This window comes from Typopeltis vanoorti, chromosome 19 (genome assembly GCF_054136105.1).
Source record: "Typopeltis vanoorti isolate ZY-2024b chromosome 19, IOZ_Tvanoo_1.0, whole genome shotgun sequence".
Classification (NCBI taxonomy): domain Eukaryota; kingdom Metazoa; phylum Arthropoda; class Arachnida; order Uropygi; family Thelyphonidae; genus Typopeltis; species Typopeltis vanoorti.
In genome coordinates, this window is record NC_143567.1 from 2,215,940 (window position 1) to 2,232,445 (window position 16,506).

The 16,506-nt window shown below is 38.5% G+C and overlaps 1 protein-coding gene across 2 annotated transcripts in view; it reads right to left on the minus strand.

The window, feature by feature from the left end:
* LOC150095819 (uncharacterized) overlaps positions 1-16,506 on the minus strand; it is a 178,747-nt gene that overhangs the window by 90,270 nt on the left and 71,971 nt on the right. For both annotated transcript variants that reach the window (XM_090409107.1, XM_090409106.1), the window contains exons 11-15: positions 15,190-15,269; positions 12,931-13,061; positions 8,386-8,589; positions 855-928; positions 546-647 (exon numbers count right to left, since the gene is read on the minus strand). In XM_090409107.1, the coding sequence (XP_090265233.1) occupies positions 546-647; positions 855-928; positions 8,386-8,589; positions 12,931-13,061; positions 15,190-15,269 (591 nt within the window). The remainder of the gene's footprint in view (positions 1-545; positions 648-854; positions 929-8,385; positions 8,590-12,930; positions 13,062-15,189; positions 15,270-16,506) is intronic.

Genomic DNA, 16,506 nt, shown 5'->3' on the forward strand with positions numbered 1-16,506 from the left:
GGAAGTTTCAATAAATTCGATAAAAACTGACCGGATGAAATATTCCCACTGAATTCTGTAATTCTTTTGATTCTGTAATTAAAAATTAATGAACGAAACTTTTAAAGAGTTCTGCTCGTTCAGAAATTCATTGCATGTGTACTTTATACTACGGTTTTCTATTATTTTCGTTCGTTTTTAGCGTCAGTTCTATACACTGGTTTTGTGTAATCAACATATTCCAGTTGTTTAATGTATATTTTGCTTTTAATTTCTGAAAAACAAAACTCAAAAGCATTGCATACAAGCGTTTAATTAAATTTAAGTGATAATGCACCGACAAACGGGGTTGATGTACAGACGAAATGAATAAATCAAATTAATTTTCGGTCATTTTAACGTCAAATTACAATTTTTCGTGCGGAATGTTTCAAGACAAGACGCAAATTTCGACGTTTTTATTCCACTTCTTCCTTCCATTGCAGCTTCAAGTGGTGTTGTGGGCATTTTGTTATGCATTCAGCTAGTCATTCATACGAATCAAATGGGAATAGAGAAAGGCTTACGTTTCTTCGTACATCCACTCTTCCAGTAGCTTCACTGCCTCGTCCAGGCAGTCCGTGTTGCCACTTTGGCACGCGAGATCCAAGATTGTGCCCTGCAAAAGTCTGAAAGAAAAGAATACACAATTTGGGCAAACAGAAATGAACTTCATTTGTTATTATAAAATTCTCTACCTCCCTCCTACACCGTGTATGTTAAAATGAATATCAATAACTACTGTAATTCTGCACCTTATGCCACAACGCTTCTCATTAGAGGCTTCTTAAATTAACATTTTCTAATTCCCGTTCGTTAAATTCAAATTTACCTACTTGTCGACATGTCCTTCTGGTTGCAGCCATCCCTGTTCTTGATATATTGGAGCTGTGAGTTCTCGGATATAATTCTGTAGAATAAACGATAACATAGATTAATACAAGTAATAATCATAGACATAAAATATGTCTTAGCGAGAATTATAAAATATCTTATATCCGTTTGTTTATTTGTCTGTGCAAAAAAAAAAAAAAAAAATGTGGAACTTGATTGAGAATGTTGAAATAAGGCATGCGTTACACTATTCTACTTATTTACTTAGTCGATCCTATTCTGATTGACGGTGTAGAGATACTACAAAGAGCACGTCCGTCCCTTCTTTCCATTTTCTCTCTCTCTCTCTCTCTCTCTGTGTGTGTGTGTGTGTGTGTGTGTTTTCTCCCGTTTACTGTGGTCTTCCTGGTCTTTTGGCCAAGCGTTCTTGATGCTTATCTCTCATTTTCCATTCTGTAAACAAATCCTAACCATCGGAGCGCTGTGTTTCCTGGATTTGTTTTTATATTTGTAAACGTCTTCATTTGTTTTATCTTTTATTTTAGATTTTATTTTTTTTAAGTAAAAACTAATCCTAAATATTTACAGCTGCTCACTTATTTTAGTCTTAAACAATGTGATCATGTCTCTCGAGCCATAGAGTTGTACTTTTTGGCTATAATGGAAAGTTTTGTCTTTTTTTCACGACTGTTTGGAAAAAATATCGCATCAACTTAATTCATTACATTTCCACTGTGTTCTGTTCGTTATTGAGTGTAATGACACCGAAATTAGCCACGTGGTCTCCTTCCACGGAAGAATACTATGGATGACGTCATTTATCTGATAGACAGATTTCAAATATTGCTTGGTGTGCGTAGAGTATTCTCATCTTCTAGTGAGAGCACTGATAGATTTGGAGTCAATGCTATAAGATTTTAAAGAAAAGAGCAGGAGAAAGAAACATGTCTAAGATTAAAGAGCTATTCAACATTTCACTCTGCTAAAGGACAAAGAGACCCCCAGAAACACAGTCTCTCTGCTAAATGGGAGCCCACTGTACATCGCTCCGAATAAAATGCCTTGCAAAATGCCTTCCTTTACAGCAGCAGCACTTCGTGGCATTTGACAAAAGGCTGTTTGCTGATATACGCAGGAAATTCTGTGTACATTGACTGGCAATCATTAATTAACGAGACACGACGATGTGCAAAGTTAACTGCAAGCGGAGTTTTCCGTCAGTTTAAAAAGAGCCAGTTTGAAGAGCATTATATCTCATCCCATCTTCCTATTCCCCTCTTTTACCTTGCGGTGTCGAGGGTTTATTAATCATCGGACCTCAAACCGTTCACAGGATAAGGTGGTCAGCCCTACGCCCCGGTGTATCCTATGTCCTGTAGTGTGGTATTCTCAAGGCCGGTTTGCTTGAGATGAAAAACCCCAGGATAAACCAGGGAAAAAACCCTATTGTCCACTCCCAAGACCGGCTAACTTGGCTATGGCTGAGGAAGATCCTTCAGCTCCTTGATATATACACATTCTTCATCATATCATCTTTTTCCCCCGCAATCGAATGCATAACCTAGTGACGTATTTCTCTGTTCGAATCAATAACTTATATCACGAATAGGTGTGAAGTCTGTGAAGGGTTGATAAAGAGTTCTGGCTTTCTCTTACTGTGCATGTTGCTAGTGAACATCAGCGATGTTGAAAATCAAAGATGATTCTGGTGACGACCGGAACGAATGTTCGTTACATTAAGTACTTAATTTTATTCAACTGAATCGCAGTGTCAGAAACGGAAGAACGAAGCGACAACTGCAAACGCCAAAGTAATACACCACCTGCAACTTCTTTGCGATTAAAGTTTGATAAAATCCAATTTCTGACAAGGAATTCTGTTCCCGTGTTCATTTATATTTCGTTGCGCACACTAAATGTTGCCGCACCGCAAATAGTTAGTTCGCAGCGCGCTCACGCACACACACACAGTGTGAGTTCACGCACTCTAAATCTCAGCGTGTCTCATTGTACAAGCAAAAGTTGATGAGCGCGGCCACACGAATTCCCTTTGAGAATCACCCACGACGAAAGGTTTGCCACTCGTCGGGTAACATCGCATTCGTGTTACTAATTAACAGTGTTAGTGGAAGGTTGGATAATAGAAACCTCCCTCCCTCCCTATAAAAAAGAGGGCTCTTTCTCTTTCAAAACTGGACGAGAAGATTTTCCTCTTGAGCCACGATTATTGTTTCGGCAAGTTCAAGAAAGCATGCAGTCTGCCCGATCGTCTTTCATCCGTCACATGTTTGAAACAAATTTTGTCACTTTTCTGCTTCCAGCCGGATTGATTCAATCGTAGAATCTAATCTCGGAACTCACCGACCCCGGTTTTATCAGCACTTTGAAGTATCCAATCAGTAGAGCCGCTGTGATTTATGGCGAATCTCTTGAAGCAACCTTACAGCTGCTCGTAGAGAAAAGCGAGCCTTGGCTTCTGATTGAGATCATTTCCTTTCTTCACCAATTTTCTTTTGTTTGGCATCAAGCGAATCGCTTTTTATCTTCTCCTTTTGTTCAGACCGTTCTCCAATGAAAAGTCTTCTTTTTCAGACTTAATGATCTCCCTCTGCCTGACTTTTCTCTTTGGTGTCTCAATAGAAGCCTTCAGACCATTCCTGTTAACTTTTCCGATTCAACAAAACAGTCTACGCTTGTTCCTGTATTATCTCTTAAAAACAATCCACAACTAAAGGGTTTTTTAGAATTTTTGAAGACTTCAAAATGCTGAAACCTCGTAGCTCGAGATTCCAGCTACGAGGTAGCTGGTACAGTCAGTCGCCGAGTTCTTTTTTCTTTCCTCGTATCACCACCGCATGGTGCAGAAATACGACTAGTGAGAAGAGTTTTGAATTTCTTGCGCACATGAGATTGTGGATGTTTTCAAGTCATGGAGTCTTGCTTGCTCTCCGAGGTAAAGTGATGAACTCACGTTTCGCCTCTTGTAACTAGGCGAGTGAGAATTTCCTCACCTGTATCGTAACAAATTCTCCAGACACATTCCTATGTGTGTTGCCTTGTGCTCCTCTGACAATTGTCGGGGCACCTGGCGGAGGCACACCAAGCCAAGGACCTCGTGAACAATTTCCCAAACGGTGGACTTACTCAAGTTCGCCACTTGTGTAGTTTCACCCTCCGATCTTCAAGAACGATTTCCTTCATGCGCGAAATATGATCTTCTGTCTTGCTCGATGAGGTATGTCAGCTCAATACCGATCTTAAATGTCATCACAGCCAGTCTTAAATTCATTGCACCAAAACACGCCTGCTTCTTTGGCATCACCCTTTCGCCATACACAAGAACAGTTCACGATGAATGTCACTTGGGGAAGCCCCTTGTGTTTGCAAAAAAGAATAACTTCACAGAAGACTATTTTGGACCACACTCGCACGGTGGCGCCATCCTACAACTGGAATTAGCTGTGAGGCAACATTAGCGCCACACTGCAAAGGCGGTGTTTTTGAACGTTGCTAACGGGTCTACTTGTGCATCGTGTTTTATCTCATTTCCTTTCGCCATTATTAAGAAGAAAAAAGTGTTGCTTTTACTTTTCGGAAACCCCTCGTACACACACACATATCGTTAACATAATGGCAAAACTCTCTTTCAGGCCTGTCCAGACTTTTACTGAGTTCTCGCTGTGGATAACAAAATACAAAAGCGGGCATAGTGGAAGGTTATTTAGAAGTCATGTTACGCATCTACAAGTAGCAAAATAGTGAACAGTGCATTTATTGTCGTCATAACTGAAGAAAGTTACATCAAGATTTCCTACTGGCGATTTTACTTCACTGCTGGATTTAAGATCATGTAAAAATAAACAGTTTTTAGTCCTTTTTTGTTCTCTTCTAGAAGTATAATTACCACACGTTATTTGGGAATAATATTCACTTGAAAGGCTATATTTAATTAAATTATTATATACATTTTTAAATAATGCAATACTTAACTGAAAAGAGATATTCAAAGTCACTATAAATGTGCACTATATTTAAAGAATAAGCAGCTGCCTATTCTCTAAATATAGTGCACATTATATTATTAATTTGCTGCAGTTATCTTAAATCCAGATGATAGTAAAATATGATTATACCCCATTTTGATCTTCGTATATGAAAATTGTTCTCTCATTAGGGCAAAGGTTATCAGTGCGGATTTATCTCCCTGAGAATGTCCTTAATTATAGATTAAGTTCTGCATTACGGGAATTAGAAAGAAACGTGTCACAAATAGCTCAAATTCAGAAAAGCGTTTTAACGAACCGGGAGGATATTTAGAAAGAATTTTCTAGATTTTACTTCTCCCTTCAGTAATTTAACTGCTCGTTTTGCAGAAGCTAATACGGAGCTCTCTTGAAGTCGAAGAATATTGACATACCCTCTCCCACCCCACCACCCTTCAGAGTGACTAATGTGAAATTAATGGTATTTTGCTCGCCCTAAAGAGAAGAGTTCTTACGAAAGTGAAATTTTTCCACATAAAAATCCCCCCCTACTTTTTGATTGCTTGAAAATTGAACCTTTTTCTTTGCTTTATTTTTAAGATTTTTTCATTATTTCAAGGAAATGCTGAAATCAAAAAGGTTAATGATATTTCGCGTGACGTCTCCGCACCGAATTTCGTCAGCGAAGAGATGCCCTTGATAGAAAGCATCAGTGCATTCACGGAGAAATGTAATTCGTTGCTACATTTGGATTAAAAGACGACTCCCTTTTACTCTTTGAATGTACTGATGAAAATGTACTGATGAATGTAAATAGAAGACGCACAGCCATCGGGTAGAACACGCAAACAGATATCCGTGACGGTTGCGCAACATAATTGCTACCGGAAGTTGGAGAAGTCTCATATTCAGAAGTGCCTTATGACAAACACGTCCTCGTACTTCCAAGTTTCAAAAGAAATTCAACTTTCGACTGCAGTTGATGGAAACGATTAAATTCTTCAAAATGGAAAAGAAGATGCCTTAGATGAAATCTTAACCTTGATGCTGTTCGAGATACTTCCCGGGGTATCTTAATAATTGCATTAAAAGATCTAGAAAAGCAAGCGATACTTTCTTTCGTGTAATAACAAATTAATATTTTCTAAAATTAAATAGCGTATGTGGCATATTTTGGAGCAATGAATATTTGGTACGCACATCCCTTTGAAGTGGATGTGCGAGAATCACATAAAATCCAACGCGCTTCAGGTTTTGCAAACGTTTTCTTTTAAAGTGGTTTGTTGTTTGTCAGCATTCTGATTAGATCCCATCTTACGTTTCATAATTCCCAGAACAAACTGCATGAACTTGGCTGAATCTCTGTCCCCCGCTGGGTCTTCTTGTCTTTTTTTTTTGATATAAATTGCAGACTCTGGTTAACAGGAGAAAGCGGGGGTGATATGACAGAGGTCTATAAACTTTTGAATGGGTGTTATAGCATTTCAAATGATGAAATTTTTCGTCATATGGAAGGCGGGGAAAGAACACGGGGGCACCCATGGAAGTTAAGGTTGTTCTCAGTCAAGAAAGGGGTAAGAGCTTAAGAGCTAGGTTTTTCTCAGAGAGCAGTGAGTGAGTGGAATAATTTGCCCTTAGGGGAAGTGAGTGCATGTAGTGTAAATGAATTTAAGGGAAGGCATGATAGCTGGGTTGGGTAATTTACAGCCTCCCTCGATGAGCCCTTGACTCCCTGGAGGTCTCAGATGATGATGATAATAATAATAATAATAATAATAAACACTTCTCTCTGCCTTATCTTTCATTTCTTATTCCGTTTAAGTGAAGATATTATATTCTTCTCTTTCTTAAACTAATTCTTGAGTATTCTTCTAATTCTTCTAGATTCTTGAGTATTAATAATATCCACTTCTTTTGTAATATCTAAAACAGACGGCTACACTAACTAAAAACATTGGCGTAAATATAAAAGTAGAAAAAAGTAAGTTAGTCCCTCTCATCAGTGATAAAAGTTCTGCCACCTGAATCCCATCAAGCAGTGGTTTAAATTCATAAGGCTGAACGAGATGCTGTCCATTCAACCATCCGTCCGTCCAAGTCGAGATTATGATGTAACATCACATGAGTGAGCATATTTATCAATCCTCCTAACTAACGGGAGGGCTCTCTCTCTCTCTCTCTCTCTCTCTCTTGGAAAATCGGCGTTTTCGTCCCTCAAACAGGCAAACCATCTCAGTGAACACACAGTTCTGCAGAGAGAAAATACTTATCCTTAGAGGGACGCAACAGAGGAATGGCAAACATAGACTGCATTAAATTGTCTAAAAGCTACTAATTAAGGGTCTCAAAACGTTTAAGAGCGGACGAGAATTGAACGGATTGATGGATCTGTGACGTTTACTGCTACCCCATTGGAAGTCCGTAAGCGAAAGAGTTGGTTATTTTATGTTTTCGATGATTCTCAAAAAACAGTGAACATATTCCAATAACAAGGTGAATTTTAAACTCTGATTTTTGCGTGTATTATTTATTCATGTAGCGGAACATCTGTGTTCAAAAACGCCGTGTAAAGTTGTTCATTTTCCTATTCATTATTTAATATATTTGGATGAAGTGTGCTTCAAACATTTCTCTTATGATGCAATGAAAAAATTATAAAACTGCGGTTGTTTTTAATATAAAACTCATCCAAAAAGGGTTGTTAAGCTCACATTCTATGTAAATACGATAAACTATCGTATTATTTAAATGTAGCCCACCTAAAGATACTCGATGGCATCCGTGGTTTAACTAAACTTAATTAACAATGTAACGTAGCACTTCATCGGAACCCACTTTAGGCCACTTCCAATAAGCAGAGTGGGGGTTACCTCGCACCGTACGATAAAAATCGTTTACCACCTTTCACAGACATTTCGCGATAAGATTCGAAGCGATAACCTCTTGGTAGGAAATCAGAGACTTTATCCACTCGGCCAACTGATGATTAAAGTAGAACGTGAGAAAGTTGCAGTACTTTATTTAACATTCGCGATCAGAAGCTGTAGGTTTAGCCATTTAATGAGTTTGAGAAGGTGCAGCCTTACCAAACAGCATCGAATCGGTTTTTAAGAATGGTTAGAGTATTATTTGGTGAGTATTAAAAAGCGATATCTGGCATATGCTTTCTGCCCAACACCATTGTAATGCTGGTCTGTCATTACTGAAAAACAATCTCATCAATTAAAAGTTTCGCAGAGACGTTTTTCACTTTAATAATAATCCTAACAGATGCGACACACATTCCGGCATTTCTTCTATCACAAATCAATTACAGTATTAGATTTAATAAGATGGTTTCCTTCGGAGCACCACTTTGATCAGCAATCTTATTTGTTCCTTTTATGTCAAGCCAATTACTTTAATTCCGTTTATTTTAGACATCGGAGATTTGATCAGCATCGAGGCAGACAAAAGGATTCAATCGATGATCTCAAACACAAAAATTATCATAAAAAATATTGTTTTAAAGTAGAAAAGTAATATTCAAAATGCAAATGGTTCCACCTACTCTAATTAACGGGTTTGCTTCGGTGAATTCCAGAAGTCTGCTCAAAAACGCAAGAGCTCGAAATGCAGTTTTCCAAGGGAGAAGATCCCGCTCGTTCTTCAAGTAGAGAGTGATGCTGAGTGGGATGTCGTAATCTATGTAGCCAGCCGCAGCCAAGTGGAAAGCGTCGTATAGCAAATTAGATCTGTCGGCTGGACTTAGTAGCTAAATAAATAGATAAAAAAAATAATCTCATTATTCTGTTCCGGATAAAACTGATCGAACTGTGAGAAAGAACGCGCAATGAACCAACCTCATTTTTATTGACTTACGCTACTCCTTGGCGGATAATCTCCACACACTTAAAACTTGAGAACACACAGAAATAATTGGGCTTCACATGAACGGATGTGAATTCCGCTCATTTCACTAATTATAATTTCCCATTACGATTAATGAGAATTATAGCAGGGTAACATCGTGTTAAAGCGGTTGCGAAGCCATCTGATCGATGCTTTGGCTTGTCATCCAGAATGCGAGGACTGCGAATCCTGTGTCAACTGTGCTTCTAATAATGAACAGCGTACTGAGTATTAAAAACACTTTTTTTCTATTTTAATTAGGTAATAATAAATGTATTATTGCGGTTTAACTTATATTTTGAAATTTGATAAATCCTACAGAATCCACAAAAACTTAGGAGCATCCGCTGTTTTATCTTTCTGACTCGGTAATTCTGTAGGCTATTCGGCATTTGCTCTTCAAACACCTGGTGCGCAGAACCGTCATAAGGCACATCAGCTAAATTTCAGTTAGTCGCTCTCCCAAGTGGCTGAGAGGGTTTTTTTTTCATCTTCTAAAATAGGGGTAAGCGGCGGGCGAATGCACTCCACTAACAGAAAATAATATACTTTCTTCGAAGATTTTGTTCCCTCTTCGTAATACCAGTGAACCAATTCCCCACTACTGCTGCTGGAACCTAGTAGAGCTTTCTTTTCTGTTGTAAAAGAAGACAGGTTTGAATCCTGTCTAGGAGCAAAAACTTTGATCGCAGCACTTTTTAGTCTGTCTCATACGACTGATGTAACGTCTTCGTCCTTTACAATATGCAATCCTGTCGGAGAACACACACACACACAACTGACAGATACGATACACTACTTTAGATTCCGCAGATGTAATTCCAATCTATAACTGCTTAATTTCTTGTTCATAACTTATGAATTAAAACCTTATTATCATAAGGCACTAATGATGGATCATGACGACGTTCCAAATTACGCTTACAGAATTATACGATGGCATTTGCTTCTTTAGACAGTTTTGTGCACTTCGAGACATGAAACGAGCCATGAACAAATGTGTTCCTATTTTGAAACCTTAGAAACCAAACATGGAACTCAAGCAGTTTCTTGGTAGTTTATGCCTTTAGGATAAAGAAATTCGTCTACCACTTAAAGCAAATTGCAAAAGCCATTTTGAGTTACTACGGAATGTTTAAAGGGTGCGTATAATACTCATGTCGAAGATTTCTGGAAGAATTATTATCTACATGGAACAGGGAATGAAATAAATAATTAATAACGATATATTTACCTGAAAAAAAAAACCTCAACGAAGACAGAAATCTAAATTCGTACATAATAAGTAAGAAATATATAGTTACATAACTGATGGATGCACGAGTTACGTTCCTGTGGTAATCTTCTGTAATTAGTGCATTTTCGGAAGATAAAGCCGCCCTTTTGCATTCGTTTAAATTCACCTCTTCTGCAACTCTAAATTATAGTTTCTGAGGTAAATTTTGGTACGATGGGTATTCTGTCTGAAGTAAAAATACGCACTCTTGATTTTCAGCAGAGCAGGAGAGAGTAGTGGTTACCCAACACTCACAACTGCTATCCTGATAACAACCAGTTCATCTCCTCTCTCCGTGATCAAGCTTCCTCAATCTGATTTTAGTCTGACAGGGGAGGGGTTACACTGCTATTCTTTAACCTTCACTGTTTGAATTGTTTCTTCTGACAAGTACTCCCTGTGTATGCGCTAACAACACCGCCAAGCATCAGCTAAAGTTCTGTATTCTGACAGTCTGCTCTGCAAGTTCTTACCCGACTCGTGCAAGTTTGAGTCAGTAGAGCAGTAATTCTCATCTTCATTTAAACTGTGTATTCAAATCAGGCAGGAGGACAGTCAGTCCCACCTTTGATTTACTGATGTCGAGAGGGAAGTTATTGTAATGCAGGTTTGTCAAAATTTCCTTTGTTTAGCCAATACACTTGTAATCGGTGTCGGTCCATCAAATACCTCAGGATGGGTGCTAGTAATCTTTAATACATGAAGCCCAGTAGGACATAATTCTGAAATGGAGAAAGAAAGTGTAATCCGAACAGACATGTAATTCCTTCATTGTAATAATCGTTACAATGAAGGAATCAAAAAATCAACATCGTTTACAGTGATAAGGAACAATGCAAATAGCACATAGTGAGGAAGACAACCAAGAATGGACTGATGAGAGAGCAGCTGCATCCATCCACGACAGTTATGAAACAAACTTTGTTTTCGACTAACCTATGCTAATCTAGAAAGAAGAAATTAATTAAGAATGAACATCGGGGGTAATGATGATTACATAACGCATTCCGAAGTGAAGAGAAAATGATCCTGGAGTTGTTTGGAAAGCAACGCTGTTGTCACATGCAAAACAGCATGGGGTCTCCACTCCTCCAGAACCCAGTTGGAGTACTAAACACCGGTTGTGTGAACAGAATAGCTTGGAAGAGATGAAGGATAACTGTCAATGATACAAGTGAAGAAAACGGGAGACAGAAGTCTCCTTGGCCTAACAACCCTAGGAGGTACTCGCAGGGACGTTGATGTGCAGCCAGGAGCAATTGTAAAGAAATTGTTTCAATCTCAGAAACACAGGAGAGGAAGGCTTCTATATTCTGGACAGCCTGCAACACGCCGCTCGAATCATTGATGGAAGGGAGACACTGTGAAAACAGGTAAAGGGGTTGTTTCTTTTTAAGAAGCAAGTTAGAGCGTACCTGTGTTGTTCATGGATAAAGAAAAACTTGGAGGAAAAAAAACAACGATGAAAAATAATTCTGTTTTGGAATCCAAAACTGAAAAGTTCATTTCGATGACTTCTGTCTTTCTTGCGAATATTCCTAGAACGTTCTCTGAATCATTTGCATGACCTACACGTTTGCTGAGCTGTTTCATTAGTTTTGTCAAATTACAGTCAAATTAGAATACGCAACGGTCGGAAATTTTATATAACATTAAGACTGTAATTGCCAAAGCTACTGAAACAGCTCAGCGAAAGTGAACATTTTGCAAATGATTCAAACACCATGCTACGAATATACGCAAGAAAGAGAGAGAAGTAAGTAAGCACCACTCTCAGTGTGAAGGAAATGGCTTCTGAGGAGAAGAGGGGCTTACCCACTACGAATGGTACCCTCTGTTGAGTGTCACATTCCGTTTGTGCGTAACATGGAACAATGGAAGGAATGCCAGTGGGGAACCTGGTCCTGACAGAGAAATTTACCTGAAGACTGTCGCATTCGTTGTCAACAGGATTTGCAAGAATAGCTGGGGAATATCCCCCCTCCGGAATTCAAGCATGTGTAGGATTGAGTGCCAATATGAGAATAACGAGCAGGATGTTGCATGCAGTGCAACATCCTGCTCGTTATTCCTTTGGTGATATCCTTGAATGAGCCATTGCCCACCGTCTCTTGGGTTTGTTTGGCCGAGATTGCAGCAGTGTTTATACGGGACACTGCATGGTTAGAAACAGATGTTGGAGAGATAAATGTCATTATAATTTGGGTTCATCGGATCAAAGAACTTGGATCTGACAGCAGTACGACGAACTTTTCGAGCAAAACTGCATTTCCTAAAGGTGTACACCACTGTGGTGGAACTGTAAAGGAGTGGTTTAGAATATTTGTTGTTAAAACTGATTCGCTGGTTTCTATTGATGTCGTGCCGTAAATTGCATTTACACATTCTCACTAACGCTGTAGTGTTGGAATTCATTCGTAAACTGCCATACTTCCTCTAACCCCTTGTCGATATACCAAATTCAATGTGACTTGGTTCGAGAGAAAAAGAAGGTGTCTATAACGGAGTTTTTAGACACCTCAGAGATCGATCGTAATAATATTCAAGTCTTCTGGAAAGAAGTAAAACCTCGGGTGAAAAATTGTCTCTGGAGGCCAAAATCTCTGCACAGTGAAGAGAGTTCTGCTTCAAGTATGGAGGCTAATTTCCATGAAATCTGTCCTGTGTGTGTGTGTGGAAGGTATGCGAAGCAGATACTGTCAGACATACAAATTTGCACTTTACTAAAAAGTAAATATTTCGATCTGGGTTTTCGATCGAGGATGTTTCAGTATTTCGATGAAAAAATAACTCATATGAAACTTGGAAACACGAGAAAATATTTTATGTATTTAAACTTTCTTACAAACAAGTTTTATTTTAACTGTTGCCTTTAAGAATACTTAAGTTCTTCTCATGTTTTCTTAATACATAGAGAGATAAACATACCTGGTGGTTGTTGATCAGGATTTCAATCATTCTGTTCCAATCCTGAGGGTCGTAGTTCACTGAGTAGTATCCAGTCTGATTAACATTAAACTTTATCCAGTCCGAACGGGATATCGGGACTGCGATCTCTTCTGTAACCAGAATTAAATTCACGTGTATAACGAGATTTCTTACTAACAGGAAGAGTATTATATATAGATTTATTCTAGAATAATTTTTCAATGTGCTTACTGTAATGGAATAAAAAGAGGAAATCCGCTTTTTCTTTTTGTTTTAATGATCAGATTCTCAAACTGTTTTTATCGATTCAAGCGATTAGTCCTCCTCCAATATGCTCAGGTAAATCGTTAGGATATTATTGCCAAACCAGTTTACGTCTCGAGTTTAAAAAAAAGGGCTGGGCTTCACTATTATAGAATACAGAGTCTGTTCAAAAATTATCCGTTTTGGATGTGTCTTTCGATTTTAAAAACGCGCTGATCATGATGACACTGCAGAAGATCTTGATGAGGTTTGGATGATTTAACCCATAAGTCTGCGTAACGTCGTTTACTGAGGAAACCAAGACAGATGAACGTGCTTTGTTTGTTGGTGATTTTTGCAATGTTTGAGGGTACGGAGCAACATGTTCAATATTGTTTTTATTTTTAAATTGTCATTGGAATTGGCTAAATTGCACAAAGCCAAGAGGCCAGTGAATTATAGGTATTAATTGAATACGTCATTTGGCTGATTTACGTGTAGTATTGCGTTGGAGGAAAGTTGAGAGCCTCTTAACTCGTGCACCATTTTGGACTTTGGCGTCACAAAATTCAGAAGAGCTTTCTCCTGAATTTTATGACGCCAAAGTGAATCAACAAACTTTTACGAAGTAGTCAGAAAAATGACGGATAAAGGCGTTGTTGAACCCACTTTTGATTAGAAACTAAACTCTGAATCCTGTCAATCATTTGGATATTTTCTGAACAGACCTTGTATTCCGATTTTAACAAGAAAATTCAAAGGATCATTTAAAATTCTCTTTGTGATACTCCCATGAGTGCTCAATACGCTGCGTTGAAATAAGCATCGGGACAACGCTGCAGGTCAAAGAAATATAAATGAAGTATATCTTGACAGCGCGTGTCTCTTACTGCTTTGCTCCTAATCATGTTCTTCACCAGTCTGTGACGATACGAGTTGCGTATTCGGAATGAGTTTAGATTTTTTATTGGTTTCTTCCTAGAAGACGACTTCTGAGTTGAGACATAACTGCACGTAATTTTCCCTCAAATCTTGTTACAACCAGCACCCCACCTGTATCACGACATGGTGCGTTGTTCTGTTGAACGATAACACAAGTGTGTTCTATAAAACTGCGATGTAGGAAGTACTACAATATTGAGAAGTAATGCATTGCCTTTCCATGAGGTATAATCAATTACAAGCAGCACCGATGAGGACCATTAAACAAAGCACCAAACTTGCAGTTAGGAAGATACAATCGGTCGTAAGGCATTCTGCAGATCGTCACATCCGCAATTACCCAGTCAGTCGGAAAAGAGCGCAAAGTGATTTGAGGAGCCTGGTCATATCACGGAGTCAGGTCATAAGATCTCTTATAGCTTTTACTTTCGTAAAGGCTGTACTGACCAGTCACAGTGCTCTTAAAAAAACCAGCGTGTTATTCACTGTTGATTGCCGTAATAGACATGGCATCTGTTCTTCCGTGTAAACCAGAGCATCTTGTTCCTACTGCTAACCTGAATCGTTGGAGGCCATCTAAATTCTTGGTTGATCGTTTACCGATCTGTCTGCAACATTCCCATACCACTCTTCAGAGCACCGCTTGGTCCATCACCAGTGGCTTCCAAGTCTTCCTGTGCATTTCTTGACCGAGGTGATTATTCACATTTCCTTTCACTAAGAGCGTTGTATTATACGGTAACAATCCTTTCGGAGTTACTAAGTACTTCTCCAGGCACCATCGCCTGATAGATATACGCTTGACTCGGCATAGGACAAACACAGTGTGTATTTGTCTCGTGCAGCAGTAGCGACAGGAATGCGTACATCCGCGTATTTCATTCTGGATGTTCCAATATTTATTTGAACGTAGTGTATTTAGTAAAAAAGTGGAAATTGTTTATTTGGTTTATTAATCGTTGTGCTTTATGTCATAAGCATAAAGCACAACGTCTTTCAAAATATATTAATCCAGCCAAAGCCAACACCCCTTTAATGAATTTTGCTATACAAACCTCCTCCTTCGTTACTTACGTTCATCGTTGCCGTGAATCCACTCGATTCCAAACTCTCCGGCTGAGGTCAAATAACTTAAAGGTGCGCTCCACGAGACACTGAAATTGTTCGGGATTCTCATTAAAAGATGTTTACAGCAATCACAAACTAATGCTATTCCAACATAATAAATATGTGAGTGAGTTACAAAATAAATTTCATTTAATTTTATGAATGGGTAATTTTTAAAAAGTGGAATAATTTCCAACTCATCTTTTTATATTTATAAATAAACTGTTATATATTTATGAAAAAGCTAAAATATTTTAATCGCAACTTTTGTTAAAATTTATATTCTTTTTAAATAACCTAAAAATTAAATAAATTTTTGGCAAACTACCGTGGGACAAATTTTACACGAGGGGCTCCTAATCGCCTTCCCAACCATCTAAACATAAGCACCTTCTTTAAGAGTTAATAATGCTGCACGTGCATATCTAAACAGTATGCAATTATGAGATTTACTTTTTATCTTAAGAAAGTGATATCTTATGACTTTCAGATCAGCCAAGATCATTATCAACTACAGGATTCTCTCAAAGCCGAACAAGAACGAGTTCGATAACGCCCTGACTTAGGACAAATGGTTGCTTGGGGTCACGCATCTCTAGAGTCTGCGCTCTACAAGTAACAAAAATGAGTTTGCAGCTCGTCTGATGCGTAATACTTCTCGGGCTTGACATTTGAAGATGGTCCCACTACAGCTGGATGCCCAAATAATTATTAGTGAGCATGACGGGGTGATTAAGGAAGATATATCAGGAAAATCGGATTATTGTAAAGTTGTGATGCTTACAAGTGAGCGAAAGTATATCCGCACTGCTCATTTGGTTGGAATCGCGAGTGCCATTCCAGGTATAATACCTCCCACCCTGTGTAGAACAGGGGTGGGGTTAATGATGCATGTCAGTGTGATGCATTCGAAAATTTGCCGCCCATTCTGGTTTTCTGATGTTCGCTTTCAGGCAAATATTTCAATTTCGACGGGTTCTTTCATGCTACTGACGGCATTCTACTCAGTCGAATGTCTAGAATATCAAAAACAAACAAAACACCTTGTTTTTTTATATAACCTTTTCTGGTTTAGAATTAAATTAAACTTTTTAAACTGAAGACAGATGTTCACGAGACGTATGCGGTCCACATATTTGACAGGCGAGAGCAAGAGATTGTTGGCACAGCTAACTGTCGCGAAACACACAAAAGTGCAAAAGCACCTGCTGATCGGGGATAAGTAGACGATTTTCTCCGAAATGTGAAAGATTGCTGAGCAATGGAATCGCATACACTAACCAT